General features: G+C 33.7%; 3 protein-coding genes across 3 annotated transcripts; 1 reads left to right on the forward strand and 2 right to left on the reverse strand.

The window, feature by feature from the left end:
• The first annotated feature begins 683 nt into the window (after positions 1-683).
• Positions 684-2,735, forward strand: LOC107859613 (pentatricopeptide repeat-containing protein At5g56310-like). The gene has a single exon (XM_016704668.2). The coding sequence runs from the start codon at positions 805-807 to the stop codon at positions 2,488-2,490; it is 1,686 nt and encodes a 561-aa protein (XP_016560154.1). The 5' UTR covers positions 684-804; the 3' UTR covers positions 2,491-2,735.
• A 1,413-nt stretch (positions 2,736-4,148) lies between these two features.
• LOC107861268 (protein GRIM REAPER-like) lies at positions 4,149-4,914 on the reverse strand. Its single transcript, XM_016706616.2, has one exon. It carries the CDS (start codon positions 4,871-4,873, stop codon positions 4,355-4,357), a length of 519 nt encoding a protein of 172 aa, XP_016562102.1. The 5' UTR covers positions 4,874-4,914; the 3' UTR covers positions 4,149-4,354.
• A 1,700-nt stretch (positions 4,915-6,614) lies between these two features.
• LOC107858238 (stigma-specific STIG1-like protein 1) lies at positions 6,615-7,022 on the reverse strand. The gene has a single exon (XM_016702926.1). It carries the CDS (start codon positions 7,020-7,022, stop codon positions 6,615-6,617), a length of 408 nt encoding a protein of 135 aa, XP_016558412.1.
• Between the last annotated feature and the right edge of the window lie 11,545 nt (positions 7,023-18,567).

Genomic DNA, 18,567 nt, shown 5'->3' on the forward strand with positions numbered 1-18,567 from the left:
CATAACAGGTATAGAAGCACTAAAGCATATGAACCTTTTTTCTTTGTTAAGCTAATTCACCTTGACTTGCAACATACTCCCTCCGTTGCTCTACCCTCAACATTAATGTACTTTTTAGAAAATTAGTTTCTTAACTAATATGTGTGTTGTGATACAATACTCATATTAATCATTGTATCTTATGAGGTGTGTAAAATTCAAAATAAATTACTAAAAAAGAACAAAAGAAATAATATACCATCGTAACTTATTTAGGATCAAGTTAACCCACTAACGGTTTGCTTCCCAAGTTAAAAATACTTGGAAGTATTTAACTTAAATGCATTACCATTGTAAAGAAATTTTATTTTTACCCTTATTGTGGAATTTTCTCAAGATTGCAAATAGAGATTTTCCCCCCCCCATAATACGTACTTTTTCTTTATCGTTTTCCTTTATATCATTGCAAATTCATGTTAGAAAGTGGTGGTTGTGGGTTGGGTGGAGGCGGGGGTGTTTCTTAGGGAGTTGTTTGGTATGAGATATAAGTTATAATAGTCTCTACATAAATTATAAAATTTTATTTTATGTTTGGTTGATGGGATAAATCCATCAATAGATTACTTATCCCACCATTTATGTCTTACTGATGGGATATTTTTTCTTCTATATATATAATGGGATAACTAATCTCGAAATTAATTATCTCGAGATATCTTGCTGCTAACCAAACGACCCCTAAAGATTGCAAAAAGGCCGTGGGCATATTTTCTCCAAAATAAAAATTCTTTAATTAGTTCCATCATTTAAGCACCATAGAAGCAAATGGTGCGGGCATCCTGTAAACTTGTTCATGCTCTACCAAAACCCAACTCCAATAACTCCTACCACAAATCCGGTGTTCATCTACAAGACACATTTTTAGGGTTGCTTAAAAGTTGTTCCAACGAAAATCACATTTATCAAACTCATGGCTTCATGATACACCATGGTTTAGATCAAGACAACTTCATTTTAAGCCAATTCTTCCATACATGTTCCGCCCTTGGCTTTGTCAATTATGCCTATTCAATTTTGACTTCCAACCCCAATCCAAACATAGATCTTCACAATACTTTGATCAGTATTTTCTCTCGACAACAACATTTATCTAACGATGCGATTTGCCTTTATAAACAAGCTCGAGCCATTGGATTATATCCTGATACTTACTCTATCCCTTTTGTGTTGAATGCTGCTGTAACTTGTCTGATCACCTCTAGGCAAATTCACTGTCAAGCTATATTAACTGGATTGAGCAATGATGTACACGTAGCAACGTCGGTTGTACGAATGTATTCTTCTTTTGGGTGCATTTCTGATGCGCGTAAGGTGTTTGATGAAATGCGCAACAAGGATGTGGGCTTGTGGAATGCCATGATAGTGGGCTATGTTAAAGCTCATGACATGGATACTGCCAAGTACCTGTTTGATAATATGCCTGAGAAGAATGTGGTTTCTTGGACTACCGTAATTGCGGGGTACGCTCAAGGGAATCAGTTTTCTCAGGCTATAGGTGTGTTTCGGAAAATGATGAGTGTTGAAGGTGGCGCCAAGCCTGATGAAGTAACAATGTTAGCTGCACTTTCAGCTTGTGCCCACTTGGGCGAGCATGAGTTGGGTGAATGGATCCATAGTTATATTATAAAACACAGGTTACGCAGAACGGTGTCTCTTAACAATACACTTATTGATATGTATGCAAAATCTGGCAATGTAAAGAAGGCGGTAGAATTGTTCGAGAGCATGGAAACTAGGAGTCTTGTTACTTGGTCAACAGTGATTTCTGCATTGGCTGTCAACGGGTATGGAAGAGAAGCGCTTAACATGTTTTCTCGTATGGAAATGGTTGGAATTAGGCCAAACGCTGTCACCTTAATAGCAGTATTATCAGCATGTAGCCATGCGGGACTCGTGGAGGAGGGCAGATTGTATTTCAAGACAATGGAAGAAAAACATGGTATTAGTCCTGACATCAGACACTATGGTTGCATGGTTGATCTTTTAGGGCGCGCTGGCTACCTTGATGAGGCTGCAAATATGGTTAAAATGATGCCGTTTGAAGCTAATGCAGCGATTTGGGGATCACTTCTTGCCGCAGCGAGGAACCAAGGACATGTTGAACTTGGGGAGCAAGCTCTGCAGCATCTCACTGAAGTTGAACCGCATAATAGTGGGAATTATTCCCTTGTGTCAAATACATATGCTGCTCTTGGCAGGTGGAGTGAAGCGAGGATAGCAAGAAAGATCATGAGAGACACACGAATCAAAAAGTTGCCAGGTGGTAGCTTTATCAAGGTGAAAGACACGGTTAATTATTTCTATTCAGGAGACAGATCACATTCTCAGTGTGAGAGGATGTACAGAGTTCTATCACTGTTAAACAGGGAGTCAAAGACGGTACTGCATGAAGATTATTGGGGATATGAAGAGCTGCTTGATGTTGATAACCCTCAAGAGGGCCACTTATAAGACTAGGGGTAGAATTTTGTATAACTTGACTGATTGTTTCAAGGACCATTAGCTTCAGAAAATAACTCAACTAATGTTTAACAGCTTTAATTCACGTAAAAAAAATACACAGAGTATATAGGAAATTAAACAGAACATAATCATATGCGTACATGCCTAATATAATGGGCGTTTATTTGTTCACACACATTATTATGTTGTACTTCTCTAAACACAATATATAAAACTAAAGTTTTATGCTTTCACCCCTTGCCTTCATTTATTTGTTCACAACACATTATTATGTTATATTTCTCTAAAACTAAAGTTTTATGCTTTCACCCTTTGCCTTTGTTGTATAATTTTGCTTTGTCAAATTATTCCACAATGCCCTGCATATTTTTTTCCAAACAAAGCGTTAACACAGAATCCTTTGCAACAAATCTCATTGAACTTGCATTTTATCCCACAAAGTCCACAGTTCTCTTTGTCCACTAAGAAATTCACGCACTTGTTCTTGCAACAAAAAGGCCCAGCTGGACTACCCTTAGCAAGGCATATTTTAGGATTCTTGCTGCATGGTATAACTTTGCTGCCAAATATTCTCTCATGAATTTTCCAGAAATGGATTTTTTCCTTAGCAACAGAATCACTTGTAGCTTCTTTAACGGTTGTTTCTTGTGTGTCTTTTACTGCTTCAGCCTCATTATTTTTGTCTTCGTCTTCTTTCAACATTGTTTGCTCTTGAATTGATGCTGAAAGGGTGCTAGCAAATGCCATGAAAATGGCAAGAAAGAAGAAGAGAGTTAAGTTCTTCATAATAAAGGGGGAAATGCAACTTTTTAACGTGCCTTAATTTTGTAGGGAAGTATATATATGCGGGTTGTGCAGAAGAAATGAACGTGAAAGGGTATATTTATAAATTTCTTTTTGAATGGGGCTAGTGGTTGAACTAAGGTTCTTGATTAAATTATTAAGAAATCATGACAACCATTCTATGTATGAATGGAAAGATTGTGACTCACCCAAAAAGCAACACTGGTAGAGATTTAGAAATTAGCAGGCGAAGTTGATGTATGATTATGTTTTGCATTTCCGTATAAAAAATTAATTACACATATTTCTCATCCAAGTAAAAATATGAGGAAATAATGAAGACAACAGAAAATGAGGAGAAGACCCATCCTAATTAAAATGATGATTATGGATCGGATTTGGAGTTTATCTTTGTAAAAAATCTTGAGCTAAAGAATTCATGTCTGTATCTTGATCTTAAGGGAGATTACAATTCGAGCGGTCACAATATCATGACATTATATTACTCATATTTTAGATATCCAACTTTTGTCCTATATAGGTGTGAAATGGAGCAATATGCTTGTCCATACGATTGGGAAATTCTCACAGTATGAACTAACGTTTAATGTTGACTCACGCCCATATCCATTCGGTTATATATCGAGAGATAATAATCCAATTTAACGTAACACTTCTAGTCATCCAACATATAATTAAAGAAGAACACAAAGCTTATTGCATGAACGTAACCTCCATGCATATGGTAGCTTTATTTCTTTTTATCTCATTGATAATTATTTATTGAACAACTATTGGTATAAAATGATACTTCCAAGAAATTAAGAAAATTCAAAAAGATGTAAGAAAGAAACAACTCCTTTTATAACAATAATTAAGTGTACAATTTTATTTAAAACAATGGAAGAATGAAACAACTTAAACAACTAATATGGAATAGCCTTTATTTGCTATGCAATAAAATGAATCACCACCTACAATCAAATGATATAATTTGAACAGTAATATCTAGAGAACCAAATAAATAATTTAATGATCGTCCTCCCTACTCCATGCATGGATCCTCTAATTAATTTGCATAGCTGCACATTCCATAGACACAAGCACTTCCTTTCTGGCACTTGTTACCACAACCTCCACAATGCCTCTTGTGAAACATAGTGTTAACGCATTTCCCTCTACAACAAGTCTCATTGTACCTGCATTTCTTCCCACAAATTCCACAATTATGCCTGTCCGCAAACACGTTTACACACTTCTTCTTGCAGCAAAATGGCCCTGGGCTACCTTTGGCACGACATATTCTAGGGTTCTTGTTACATGTCATACGCTGTTTTATGATTTTGGACTTGTAATAAGGAGATTCATGTGCTAAAAGAAAACGACTAGCCCCTCGAATGGATGATGAACTTTCATCAGTTTCATTCAAAGGGGCTTCAAATGATTCAACCATATCGTCAACTTCATTATTCTTGTCATCTATTACGGGCATTTCTTCTTCTAATTTATCGACTGATGAAGCCGCCGAAAGTATAGTTGCTGAAACCATTATAATGGCTAGCAAAAGGAAAATTTTCAAGCAATTCATGGCTACTTGTGATGTTATGAAATGTGTGTAGATATTGAGAGAAATGTTTGGATGGGATTTGGAGAAGGAATTGAGAGAGTATATATAGAGGAAAAATGAATTGCATAGAGGAACTGTTTTGACTTTTGTTTTTCTAGTGGAGTGGTCTTTGTTTACGGGCACGTACATGTGAAGTCAAATAGTTTACCAAAATTAGGCACTTCCTTGAACACAATGTGTTCCAAATTAGTTCTTTCTATTTAATAGTAAAAGCAACATTTTGTTTTGTTAAATCTATGTGAATGGCAGCCATAAGAGTTTCTGCAGTTTTAGGTTAGGCAAGGTTTAATTTTGACGTTTTGACTTTTACATATACAATAATCCTTTCATCATCGTGACACACTTTCCTTTTTAGTTTATTTAAAAAAAAATATCATCTTGCTATAATTTATTCCACTTTAAAATTCCCATTTTACCTTTAATGAAATAACATACATCACACAATTATTCAAAGATCATCTTAGATCGTAAATTTAAAAAAAAAATAAAAAATTAAATATAGTTCAAATCAAAGAATGTCACGTAAATGGAACGGAGGGAGTAATATATCAGGTATAGAAGCACTGTAGTGCCAAAGGTATATACTCCACCTTTTTTCTTCAGCGTGTACACTTTGACTTGCCAAATAATATACTACATTATTGTAACTTTTTTTTTTGGGGTGGGGGGAGGGGTCGGAGTTATACTATTGTGACATATATTTAATTGACCCACTAATTGTCTGCTCCCCAAGTTAAAAACACTTGGAAGAATTTAGCTTAATTAAATGCATTACCATTGTAAATTAAAGAATTTACTTCTATCATCTATCCCTATATTTTAATCTGTTGTGACAAATTTTCTTGTTCAACTTTTCAGGTTATAATTTATACATTTAGAGGTCGTTGATAGAGTTCACAAGAATACTATTAAATAGAGTATATTAGTGATACTGTGATAAGTAATATTGATGCTAGTTATGTTGAGATTATTTCTTATTCATAATTTAATTTAGTATACTAAAGGCAGATTTGTCTTTAATCATGTTTGTCCATGCATTAGTTACCCTTGTATTGTTAATACCATGACTTTATATGTATTAGTTATACGCTCTATAATATTGAATAGGTTGTATAACAAAGACTCAAAATTCTACCATACAAAAATTAAATAATACCTTAAATAATATATATATATATATATATATATATATATATATATATCTTTACTACATCCAACCAAACGATGCTTATTATATAGTACATTACCAATCATTTATTTTTTAGGTGATTTTGATTGTGAAAATTTCTTTTACTCTATCTACATATAAAAGTTAAACTCCTCTAGACTCTAGAAGTAAATGCTTACATTTCCTTTTTGTTTTCCATAATATCATAGCAAATTCAGGACGGAAGCGAAGGTGTAGTTGGGTTGGGGTTTTTTTTTTTTTGGGGGGGGGGGGGGTTTCTCTAAAGATTGCAAAAAGGTTGTGAGCACTTTCTTCAAATAAAAGTTCCTTATTAATTAGTTCCATCATTTAATTACCACAGTATATAATAATATAGGAAATTGAATAGGGATTTGGCTCCCTTGGAGTATAGAACATAATTGTAATAAGTTTACATGCCTAATCTCGGCATTTATTTGTTCACACACATTTATTTGTATAGCTAAAATATGATGTTTTCACCCTTGCCTTTCTTGCCTTACCTAATTTGTTATGTCAAATTATTCCACAATGTCCTGCATATTTTTTTCCAGACAAAGCGTTAACACAGAATCCTTTGCAACAAATCTCATTGAACTTGCATTTTATCCCACAAAGTCCACAGTTCTCTTTGTCCACTAAGAAATTCACGCACTTGTTCTTGCAACAAAAAGGCCCTGGACTACCCTTAGCAAGGCATATTTTAGGATTCTTGCTGCATGGTATAATTTTGCTGCCAAATATTCTCTCATGAATTTTCCAGAAATGAATTTTTTCCATAGCAACAGAATCACTTGTAGTAGCCTCTTTAACGGTTGTTTCTTGTGTGTCTTTTACTGCTTCAGCCTCGTTATTTTTGTCTTCGTCTTCTTTCAACATTGTTTGCTCTTGAATTGATGCTGAAAGGTTGCAAGCAAATGCCATGAAAATGGCAAGAAGAAGAAAAGGAGAGTTATGTTCTTCATGATTAAGGGGAAAATGCAACTTCTTAACGTGCCTTTTTCTTGAGCGAAGTATATATATATGAGCCAGAAGAATATTGGATGGGTTGTGGAGAAGAACTAAGTTTAATGGTATTTATAGATTATTTTTTTGAATGGAGAAATTGGTTGTATTAAGGTTCTTGATTAAATTATGAAGAAAACACGAACAACATTCTCTATGATGGAAAGATTGTGGCTCACCCAAAAAAAATAAAAAACCAGATTGGTATATATCTAGAAAGTAGCAGAAGTTGATGCATAATTACATATATTTTGGATTTTTGTGTAAAAAATATTTCACCATTTTAATTTTTAACTAACCATGTTAAGCACAACTCACTAGAACACTAAGAAGCAGTTGAAACGAGAACAAAAAAAATTGTGCGACTTTTGTAACTAAATTAAATCAAACTACCAGAATTCCAAATAGAATTTATATTTTTCATAAAAGATATGTCTAGCCCTTCGCAATATATAAGGTAATTTTATTCAAAAGATAAACCTTTTGAGTTGGTATTAAAGATCTATTAAAAATTATACATGGAAAACGGAGAAAAAAATTGTGGAGAAGAGGAGACACCAATTTGAAAAGTGTACTCCCAAAATTGGAAAGTTCACTAATTCTCCCACATTGGTGGGAGAAGAAAACTTTGGAGTGTTTATAATGATGAATACTTACTCCACATGATAAGTGAGGCAAGAAATAAGAGATGTCTTGCGCCGTTGTCGTCGCTCGGCTCTGGCTCCATTTATATGCATGCTGTTAACAGTAACAGATGCGCAGACATGCATTTTCAGAAACATCACACCATTTAAGTGAACCAATGTCACCTTTTTGAAGAGGCATCTGCTAGGCTATATAAACCTACTTTCCTTCACAGGTTTTGAAATGAAATTTTCAAAATAAAAACTCTCTTTTTTTCTTTACAAATATTCTGTGTTATCAATCAAAACGTTCTGTACGTTCGAAGAATCCGCCTATTTGAGGTACCGCTATAGTCGGATTGAAGACCATTTTATCTTGGGAGGAAGATTCCATAACCTCGGGTACAGTGAGGGAAATTATTCCTTAAGGAAAGTCCGTGAATTCGGACGACTTGGTCTTATTCATTTTTGTTTCATCTATTTTCTGAAAAATAAAATACACCTCTTGGAAAGGTCATTTTAATCTTGTGTTGAGGTTATTTGATATACTTCATTGTGTTTTTGTTTATATACTTGAAATTTAGTTGAAGTTGTTGTTTCTAGTATACAGACTCTGCGTACCTGTAGAAGGAATATAACAATCTTAAGGAATAATTTTTCAGAATCTGTATAACTTGGTTTTGGAGATTAAAGTTTACTACTCCGCTTGAATTTAACTAGTGATTAGAAGACATAAAATCTTCATCACAAGTTAAAGTTGACTTGATTGACGATTTGGAGTTATAAAAACTTCATCGTTAACTAGAAACAAGAAGAAAAGTTGAAAAGTTAATTAACTTTATAAATAGTATTCTAAAAAATACTAAATTTTTCTGTCTTGTGTTGACAGGAAAAATGACAAACGATAGTCAAATGCAAGATGCGACAACGTCTGTGGGGGCAATTAATATTGCCACATCAAGTTGCACAAATGCTCCGCTAACAATGGCACCGGAAGAGAAGCCCGAAAAATTTTCGGACATTGACTTCAAGCGGTGGCAGCAAAAGATGTTCTTTTACCTTACCACTTTATGTCTGCAACGGTTCACTAGCGAAGACACTCCTGAAGTGCCCGAGGGAACCTCAGACAAAGACCACTTCGTTATTGTAGAAACTCGAAAACATTCAGACTTTCTTTGCAGGAATTATATTCTGAATGGTCTCCAAGACGACCTCTACAATATTTATAGTGGAACCAAGACATCAAAGGAACTGTGGGGGGCACTTGAACGAAAATATAAGACGGAGGATGCGGGAATTAAGAAATTCCTTGTTGCACGGTTCCTGGACTTCAAAATGATAGATAGCAAAGCTGTTGTCTCTCAAGTACAGGAGTTGCAAGTCATCATACATGATCTCCTAGTAGAAGGTATATCTTTGAAAATACTTTAGTTGAACAAATTAAAAATGTTCTTAATACTCACATAAACTGTTTTGTAGGTTTAATTGTGAATGATGTTTTTCAAGTAGCAGCGATAGTTAAGAAGCTACCATCTTTGTGGAAAGACTTCAAAAACTACTTAAAGCATAAACTCAAGGAGATGACTGTTGAAGATCTTATTTTCCGACTTCGTATTGAAGAGGATAATAAAGCTGCCGAAAGAAGGTCAAAGGGAAATTCTACAATTAATGAAGCACATATTGTAGAAGATGACCAAAACAATTCCAAGAAAGGAAGAAAGCTGAACAAGGAAGCAATCAACCCAAGAAAAAGTTCAAGGGAAAATGCTTCAACTGTGGCAAGATTGGCCAAAAGTCCACAGATTGTCGTTCCCCAGAGAAAGGCAAGAAGAAGGATCAAGCAAATATGACTGAATCCAATAAAGAATGCGATGATTTGTGCGCTACGTTCTCAGAATGCAACTTGACGGGGAATCCTCGCGAATGGTGGATGAATTCTGGTGCCACCCACCATGTATGTGCCAACAAGGAGTTATTTTTGTCATTCTCTCCGGCTCAAGTAGAAGAAATAATCTACATGGCTAACTCCGCTACGGCTAAGGTAGAAGGAACAAGAAAAATTTACTTAAAGATGACTTTTGGAAAGGTCTTGACACTTAACAATGTCTTGTATGTTCTGGATTTATGTAGGAATTTAATTTCTATTTCACTTCTAGACAAGAACGGATTCAAATGTGTAACCGTTTCTGGAAAAATTGTAATTAACAAAGGAGAAATGTATGTAGGAAAAGGCTATCTGGCCGAAGGCCTATATAAGATGAATGTAATGACTGTTGAAATAAATAAAAGTTCGAATTCTTCTTATTTGATTGAGTCTTATGATTTATGGCATGAACGTTTAGGTCATGTTAATTACAAAACGTTACGAAAACTGATTAACTTAGAAGTTTTGCCAAACTTTTAGTGCAATAAATCAAAGTGTCAAACGTTTGTGGAATCGAATTATGCAAAGCATCCTTATAAGTCCGTTGAAAGGAATTCCAATCCCTTAGACTTAATACACACTGACATTTGTGATATAAAGTCAACACCATCACGTGGTGGGAAAAAGTATTTCATAACTTTTATTGACGATTGCACTAGATATTGTTATGTCTACTTGCTAAATAGTAAGGATGAAGCAATAGATGCGTTTAGGCAATATAAAATTGAAGTTGAAAATCAGTTAGACAAAAAGATCAAAATGATAAGAAGTGATAGGGGCGGAGAATATGAATCTCCCTTTGCACAAATATGTGTAGAGAATGGAATAATCCATCAAACTACGGCCCCATATTCACCTCAATCCAATGAAATTGCGGAAAGAAAAAACCGAACTTTGAAGAAAATGATGAATGTCTTATTTATAAGTTCTGGTTTACCATAAAACTTATGGGGGGAGGCTATCCTTACGGCCAATCATATACTCAACAGAGTTCCCCATAGTAAGACACAATCAATTCCTTACGAAAAATGGAAAAGAAGGAAATCCAACTTGAAATATTTCAGAGTGTGGGGGTGTCTAGCGAAGGTTCAAGTTCCTATATCTAAAAGGGTTAAGATAGGACCTAAAACGGTGGACTGTATGTTCATAGGATATGCTAAAAGTAGTAAAGCATGTCGATTTTTGGTTCATAAACCCGAACATCCGGATATTAATGAAAACACGGTAATTGAATCAGACAATGTTGAATTCTTTGAAAACATTTACCCGTGTAAAATTAGACATGAACAGTCTAGTGGGGGATCTAAACGACCTCGAGATGAATCAAGTGAGAATGTACATAATGAAGAAAATCCGAGATGTAGAACACGTCAAAGAACGTCAACTTCATTTGGATCGGATTTTGTAACATTTCTCTTAGAAAATGAGCCTCAAATATTTAAAAAAGCGATGTCGTCGTCAAACTCATCCTTTTAGAAAGAGGTAGTCAATAGTGAGATAGATTCAATCTTAAGCAACCATACATGAAAATTGGTTGACTTTCCTCTTGAAAATAGATCGTTAGGTTCTAAATAGATGTTCAAAAGGAAAATGAAGGTGGATAGTACTATTGACAAATACAAGGCAAGACTTGTACTAAAATGCTTCAAGCAGAAGGAAGGCCCTAATTACTTTGATACATACTCGCCAATAACAAGGATAACATCGATTCGAATGTTAATTGCCTTGGCGGCGGTATATGATCTTCAAATCCATCAAATGGATGTGAAGACCGCATTCCTAAATGAAGATTTGGAGGAAGAAATATAAATGGAACAACCTGAGGATTTTGTGGTCCCAGGAAAAGAAAATAAGGTGTGTAAACTTGTTAAGTCACTTTATAGACTAAAACAAGCACCTAAGCAATGACATGCAAAGTTTGACCAAACCATGTTGGCAAACGAATTCAAGATAAATGAATGTGACAAATATATATATATTAAAGACACACCAAATCACCAAGTCATTGTTTGTTTATACGTGGATGATATGTTCATCATCAATAGAGATATTTGTGACATAAATGCAACCAAACAAATGCTCGAGAACAAGTTTGATATAAAAGACCTTGGAGTTGCAGATGTGATCTAAGGAATAAGAATCCATCAAACTCCACAAGGATTAGCATTGTCACAGTCTCATTATATCGAAAAAGTACTTGACAAGTTCAAGGATATGAAATTCGGTATTGCCAAGACTTCATTGGATGTGAACTTTGCACTTCGAAAGAATGAAGGTGAAAGTGACTCACAATTGAAGTACGCAAGAGTATTGAGATGTTTAATGTATATAATGAACTGTACACGACCAGACATAGCATGTGCAATTAGTAAATTGAGTCGGTACATGAGTAATCCCAACAAAACTCATTGGATGATAATGAAAAGAGTTTTGGGGTATCTTAAATACACTCAAAACTATGCTTTACATTATAATAAATATCCTGTGGTACTTGAAAGATATAGTGAATGCAAATTGGATCAACGGATCGAACGAAGTAAAATTCACAAGTGGATATGTATTTACTATCGGTGGATGAGTAGTTTTTTAGAAATCATCCAAATAGACTTGTATCACTCGCTCTACAATGAAATCTGAATTTATCGCATTAGATAAAGTCGGTGAAGAAGCAGAATGGCTCTGAAATTTCTTGGAAGATATTCTGTATTGGCCCAAGCCAGTGGCACCAGTATGTATACACTGTGATAGCCAAGCGGCAATAGGTAGGGTAGGGAGCATGATGTACAACGGTAAATCTCGTCACATACGACCGAGATATAATACCGTTAGGGAACTTCTCTCTAGTGGAATTATCACTGTTGACTATGTAAAGTCAAAGGATAATGTGTCGGATCCACTTATAAAAGGCCTATCTAGAGAAGGAGTGGAAAGAACATCCAAGGGAATGGGTTTAAGGCCTAGGACGAGTTAGTATGACAGTAACTCTACCTAGAAGACTGGAGATCCCAAGAGCTAGGTTCAAGGAGATCAAACAAAGTTGTGTCTGACAGATTCAACATTGTCAAATACCCAACCCATTCTCATGATGTAGACAATGTTCAGTAAACAAGGATAAAACTTCAGGTAATAAGTCTTTTAATGATTATCTAAATTTGGCAGATTTTACCAAATAGTTTAATCTACAGGATTGAATGTTTAGAAATCACCTATGTGAGGACGAATTGGAAGTCGCTTCAAGGAAAATGTTAGTAAAGGCCTATTCTCTAAGCTCTCATGAAAATTGAGACGTGTTCATGGCTGAAAAGAACAAAACCATAAGAATCATAAACGTTAAAAGGCTGGTTGTGTGACATATGTTGTCTAGGTGTACATTAAAGCTCGACGGTTCAAAGATATCAAATCTATCGATTGACCGAGTACATCCGATACATGTTCACTACGGAAAGTTCAAAAGGAAAGCCACTTATCCAGATGCAATCAGTCTTTGCTTGATGATCTCATACTTGTCCGTAAAAATTTTATGAAAAATAACCATTCCCCATTCATGTGGGGGACTGTTGGGTTCATAGAAGTGTGAATGAAAAATGGAGAAAAAATTGTGGAGAAGAGGAGACACCAATTTAGAAAGTGTACTCCCAAAATTAAAAAGTTCACTAATTCTCCCACATTGGTGGGAGAAAGGAACTTTGGAGTGTTTATAATGATGAATACTTACTCCACATGATAAGTGAGGCAAGAAATAAGAGATGCCTCACCCCGTCGTCGTCGTCGCTCGCTTGGCTTCGGCTTCGAATTTGAATTTGGATTGATCGATGAGATCTATCTTTTTGGACAAACTTTATTTGACGAAATCTGATCAATACTCCATTTATATGCATGCAGTAACATTAACAGATGCAATGTTTTGACTAAACTGATACACTGTTTTTGAACTGATGTACTGTTCTTTTCAACTGAACTGATGCATGCACTGAACTGATATATTGTTTCGGTTTCGATTGAACAGATGCAATTCTTCAATGAAGTGATGCACTATTACGAACAGGTGCACTGTTTGGTGAAATGGTATACTGCTTCAGCAAAACTGCTGCAGACATGTATTTTCAGAAACATCACACCATTTAAGTGAACCAATGCCACCTTTTCGAAAAGGCATCTGCTAGGCTATATAAACCTGCTTTCCTTCACAGGTTTTGAAATGAAATTTTCAAAATAAAAACTCTCTTCTTTTCTTTACAAATATTCTGTGTGATCAATCAAAACGTTCTGTGCATTCGACGAATCCGCCTATTTGAGGTACCGCTATAGTCGGATTGAAGGCCATTTTATCCTGGGAGGAAGATTCCATAACTTCGGGTACAGTGAGGGGAATTATTCCTTAAGAAAAGTCCGTGAATTCGGACGACTTGGTCTTATTCATTTCTGTTTCATCTATTTTCTGAAAAATAAAATACACCTCTTGGAAAGGTCATTTTGATCTTGTGTTGAGGGTATTTGATATACTTCATTGTGTTCTTGTTTATATACTTGAACTTTAGTTGAAGTTGTTGTTTCTACTATACAGATTCTGCGTACCCGCAGAAGGAATATAACAGTTTGATCTTTTGCAATTCATGAGATGGAAAGGGTAATTATAATCTTAGGGAAAGAAAACGCCGTAATAAGTCTGCTTTATATTATAGTATATGAATTCAAAGCACAAACAGTTTTCTTAATCATTTATTCTAGTAACCATTTACCTATATAAAACTGCATGTATATGAGAGCTGATATCTATAATATGTGGCTACATCACGTAATACAACATAATTAATGTATATTTACCATATACGCAAACACATACTTTGCTAATTAACTTGACACCAAGTATAATACATATATTTGCAGCAAGTGAATAAGCTGCTAGCTATTAATTAGCCCTCTGGTTATTAATTAAGCATAATTACACATTCCATAAGAACAGGAGCTTCCTTTCTTGCATGAATTATTGCACTTTCCACAGTGCCTCTTGTTGAAATATGTATTAACACACCATCCTTCGCAGCACATCTCTGAATACCTACACTTCTTACCACATTTCCCACAGTTAAATCTATCATTCATAACATTCACACACTTGTTTCTACAACAATCTGGTTCATGACTTCCCTTGGCAGCACAAACCCTAGGGTATTTGTCACACGTGTATACATTATAACGACGAAAAGAATCATTTCCTCTTTGATATGTTGCGTCAATTTTTTCATCAAGAACTGATTCTTGGCTAGATAGTGAAGGAAAAAGAGTAATGGTCATGCATCCAATTGATAATACGAGAACAAGTAGGAATGTGAATGACTTCATTTGTTTTTTTGAGTCTTCGATTTTGTATATTTTTAATTGTGACTAGCTAGCTCTATGTGATCAAGATGGAGGAAGATTACAAATGATGTGGTATTTATAGAGAGGATTAAGTAGAAATTTGTAAATGGTGGTCTTTGTCACGATAGCCGTTACACAAAAACAAAAGTCATGAAATTTTGGTAAAAGACCGAAAGAGCGAAATTGTTCGAAAATTGACATATATTTTCCAAAATAGGAAATAAGGAGATGAACCTTAAAATTGTGGTGGCTTTTAAAGTCTAGAGCCAGGAATTTTCAAAAAGAGAATTATAAATTCTACAAAACCACCTCTAAAGCAAATTTTCAACTATTCTTATCACCACTCTAAATTTTCTTTATGTTAAAGGGAATTCAACACTTTATAAGTTTACGAAAAATTATATTTATAACTTCACATCGATATATATATATATGTGTGTGCGCGCGTGTATACACACAAAAGCTTAATGAAATACTAAGTGATCATGTGTTTCGAGGATTAAATTATGGCGAAATTATAATTTTTGGACTAATTTTATTTATATGAAAGGTGGGATAAAATAATATCAAATTTGTTGAGAATTGCAGAATTATATTAAGTCGGGAAGTATATTTATCGTAGATGAATGAAGCGAGTAGTCAAATTCCGTTAACCTGAATTTGCATCTTATAATTAGTTGACAGAAAATTCAGAGTTTTCCTTTTCCAATTTATCAGTTAAATGTGCACTTATTCAGACTTTGAGTAGTACTACAGGTTCCTTGGCTTGTGTGAAATGCTAGTCAATTTAATTTGCTCACTTATATTTGGGTGAGATGATACCAAAATTTATCTTTATTTTCCAACTGATTTTGATATATTCTGACATGCTAACAACTTGCTTCAACTATTTACAACCTTTGACTTTACCTTTTCTTTCAATTTAAAACTTGAAACTTTTGAAGATTTTATAAAAAATACTTCATAATCACAGAATAATGTCAACTCAACTATAATATTAGTAATTGTAGATTTTAGAAAATGATAATCTTTTTGAGATATCAAATAATTTTTCAACCAAAAAAATACCAAATTGAATAGATGAAAGGGTTAAGTTTGTTCATATATTATTTGGAAGTAAATAATTTTGTTAGTCGTTTAACTTTTGATATTATTCTAATGTAAGAAGAAAGTCTCATTTCTTTTTCGTTGGAAACCTAACAAGCTTCAACTTGATGGTAATTATAATTTCATAAAGCTCATTTGGATTAGATGATTAAACGTAAATTATGAATTAATTATTGAAAAGTATTTTGAAATCCAAGTCTACTAGCTACTACTTGAAAATTTTGAAGATACTGAGCTTAATTTAGCATTTGGCCATGTCCATTTTTTGTATATTGAAACTGCTCTTTCATTTATTATTAAAAAAATCAAATACAAATAAGGAAATGTGACCTGTCTTCCAAGCACAAAGTTGAACTGTCCAAATGCAGTTTCTTTTACTTATTAGAAGGTAAAAAAAAAAAAACTAAAATGACGACAGAAATACTAGATATCCCTCTCTGTACGTGACAAGGTTAAGGAATGTCAAACAGATTTTTATGTTCCATATTTTTTATTCAAACAAAAGGTATTTTTTTAGTTGGTTTATTTCGAAAGAAGAAAAATGTAAAATAGCTATTTAGATTTTTCTTTTTCGTTTATTTTGTCACATCTTAAAGCTTGTTGAACCATGGTAGTTGTCTTAGTTTCAGTTCATTATTTAAAAGAATATCAACAATTTATAGCCTTCTCTGTAGCAATGAGATATAAATACATGTTTCTATAAGAAGGATCTTCATGTTGATATTGGTAATTGTATTTTAGATTCTAAGAGATTTGACACTTTCTTTTTATGTAGTTTATTATCATCATAGAGTCAACTTGAATCAAATTTCCATTGAAAAAATAAATAAATAAATAAATATAAGACATGGAAATACATTAAAAAATGTAATGAATTTGTCAATTACCCACTTGACAATGTGAGCAATACTTCTATTCGAATTTATCATCATTGTGTTTATACACGGAACCAGGACTGTAAAGCGGGCCGGGTCGGGCCGGGCCAACTCAGAATCGGCCCTTCTACTTTAATCGGGTTGAGGGCCGGTTAAAGGTCGGGTTTGGAGCTAGCCAGGTCGGGCCCAACAATAAAAAAATTAAAGCTCATCCGAACCCGGCCCACTTAACCTAATCCAGTCAAACCCATCAAAACCCGATCAAATCCGATTAAAAAAAGGGTCAAACCAGCTAAAAATATGAAAAAAAAAAAAAAACTTTCTTTCAATATACATTACATATAGTCACATACCCACCTATATACTTTATAAATACGTTAATATATATACACTATATATATAGTATATACTATATTAGAATTTAAAAAATATATACATATATACACAATTAGTCAATTACTCATATATACGCATCATTCAATGTATATATACTACTACTTATAAAATATACTACATTATATATACATTACAATATATATAGATATAGTTATATACTAATTTATAAAACATATACACATGTATACGTTAAGTATACACTTCTATAGAAGATATATACTCATATATATGCACCATTCAATGTATATATACTAGTACTTATAAAATATACTACATTATATATACATTACAATATATATAGATATAGTTATATACTAATTAATAAAACATATACACATGTATACGTTAAATATACACTTCTATAGAAGATATATACACATGTATACGTACCATTCAATGTATATATACTACTACTTATAAAATATACTACAACATATATACGTTACAATATATAGAGATATAGTTATATACTAATTTATAAAACATATACACATGTATACGTTAAAATATACACTTCTATAGAAGATATATACTACTTATAAAATATATTACAATATATATACATTACAATATATATAGTTGAAGATATATACACAAATATACAAAACATATGCTACTTAATATAATCAATTAATAATATTTGGTAGTAAATTAATAATATATTAGAAGTAAGTTTTTAATTTAAAGTAGAAAACTAGAAATTCAATTTAAAATTTTAAATCTTTAAATGGAAAAATATAAAAAGCAAGGATTAGGGAGTGAATGAATTTGGGGAATTTTATTGATTGCAAAATAATCCGAAATTTATAATTTACATAAATGAAAAATCTACAAATTATGCATCATTTTTTCCACTTCATCCATGTTTATATTAACAGGAACTTGCATGGGATAATCGAAGTCAACGTGAGCAAAATCATGCGTTGGACTTGATTCTGCTGAGTTCTCCCGTGAAGACATAATTTCTTCAAGTTTTAGCTCGTCGCTCTGCTCCGGTTCCATTCTTTGGTTTCTTCTTTCCGCTCTAATTCAATCTCTGAGGAAAATTAGAATATTCATTGCATTGCTTCCCAATGAGTGTCGGTTGTCTCCAAGCTGTTGTCGTCCCTGACTAAAGGCGCTCTCTGATGCAACGGTTGACATTGGAACATTCAAGATATCTCTAGCTAATCTTGAAA

This window comes from Capsicum annuum, chromosome 2 (genome assembly GCF_002878395.1).
Source record: "Capsicum annuum cultivar UCD-10X-F1 chromosome 2, UCD10Xv1.1, whole genome shotgun sequence".
In the NCBI taxonomy this organism is placed as follows: domain Eukaryota; kingdom Viridiplantae; phylum Streptophyta; class Magnoliopsida; order Solanales; family Solanaceae; genus Capsicum; species Capsicum annuum.

Excerpts from the sequence above, each read along its gene's own strand:
- LOC107859613 (XM_016704668.2), top strand. The coding sequence starts at position 805 with ATGGTGCGGGCATCCTGTAAACTTGTTCATGCTCTACCAAAACCCAAC.
- LOC107858238 (XM_016702926.1), bottom strand. The coding sequence starts at position 7,022 with ATGGCATTTGCTTGCAACCTTTCAGCATCAATTCAAGAGCAAACAATG.
- LOC107861268 (XM_016706616.2), bottom strand. The coding sequence starts at position 4,873 with ATGAATTGCTTGAAAATTTTCCTTTTGCTAGCCATTATAATGGTTTCA.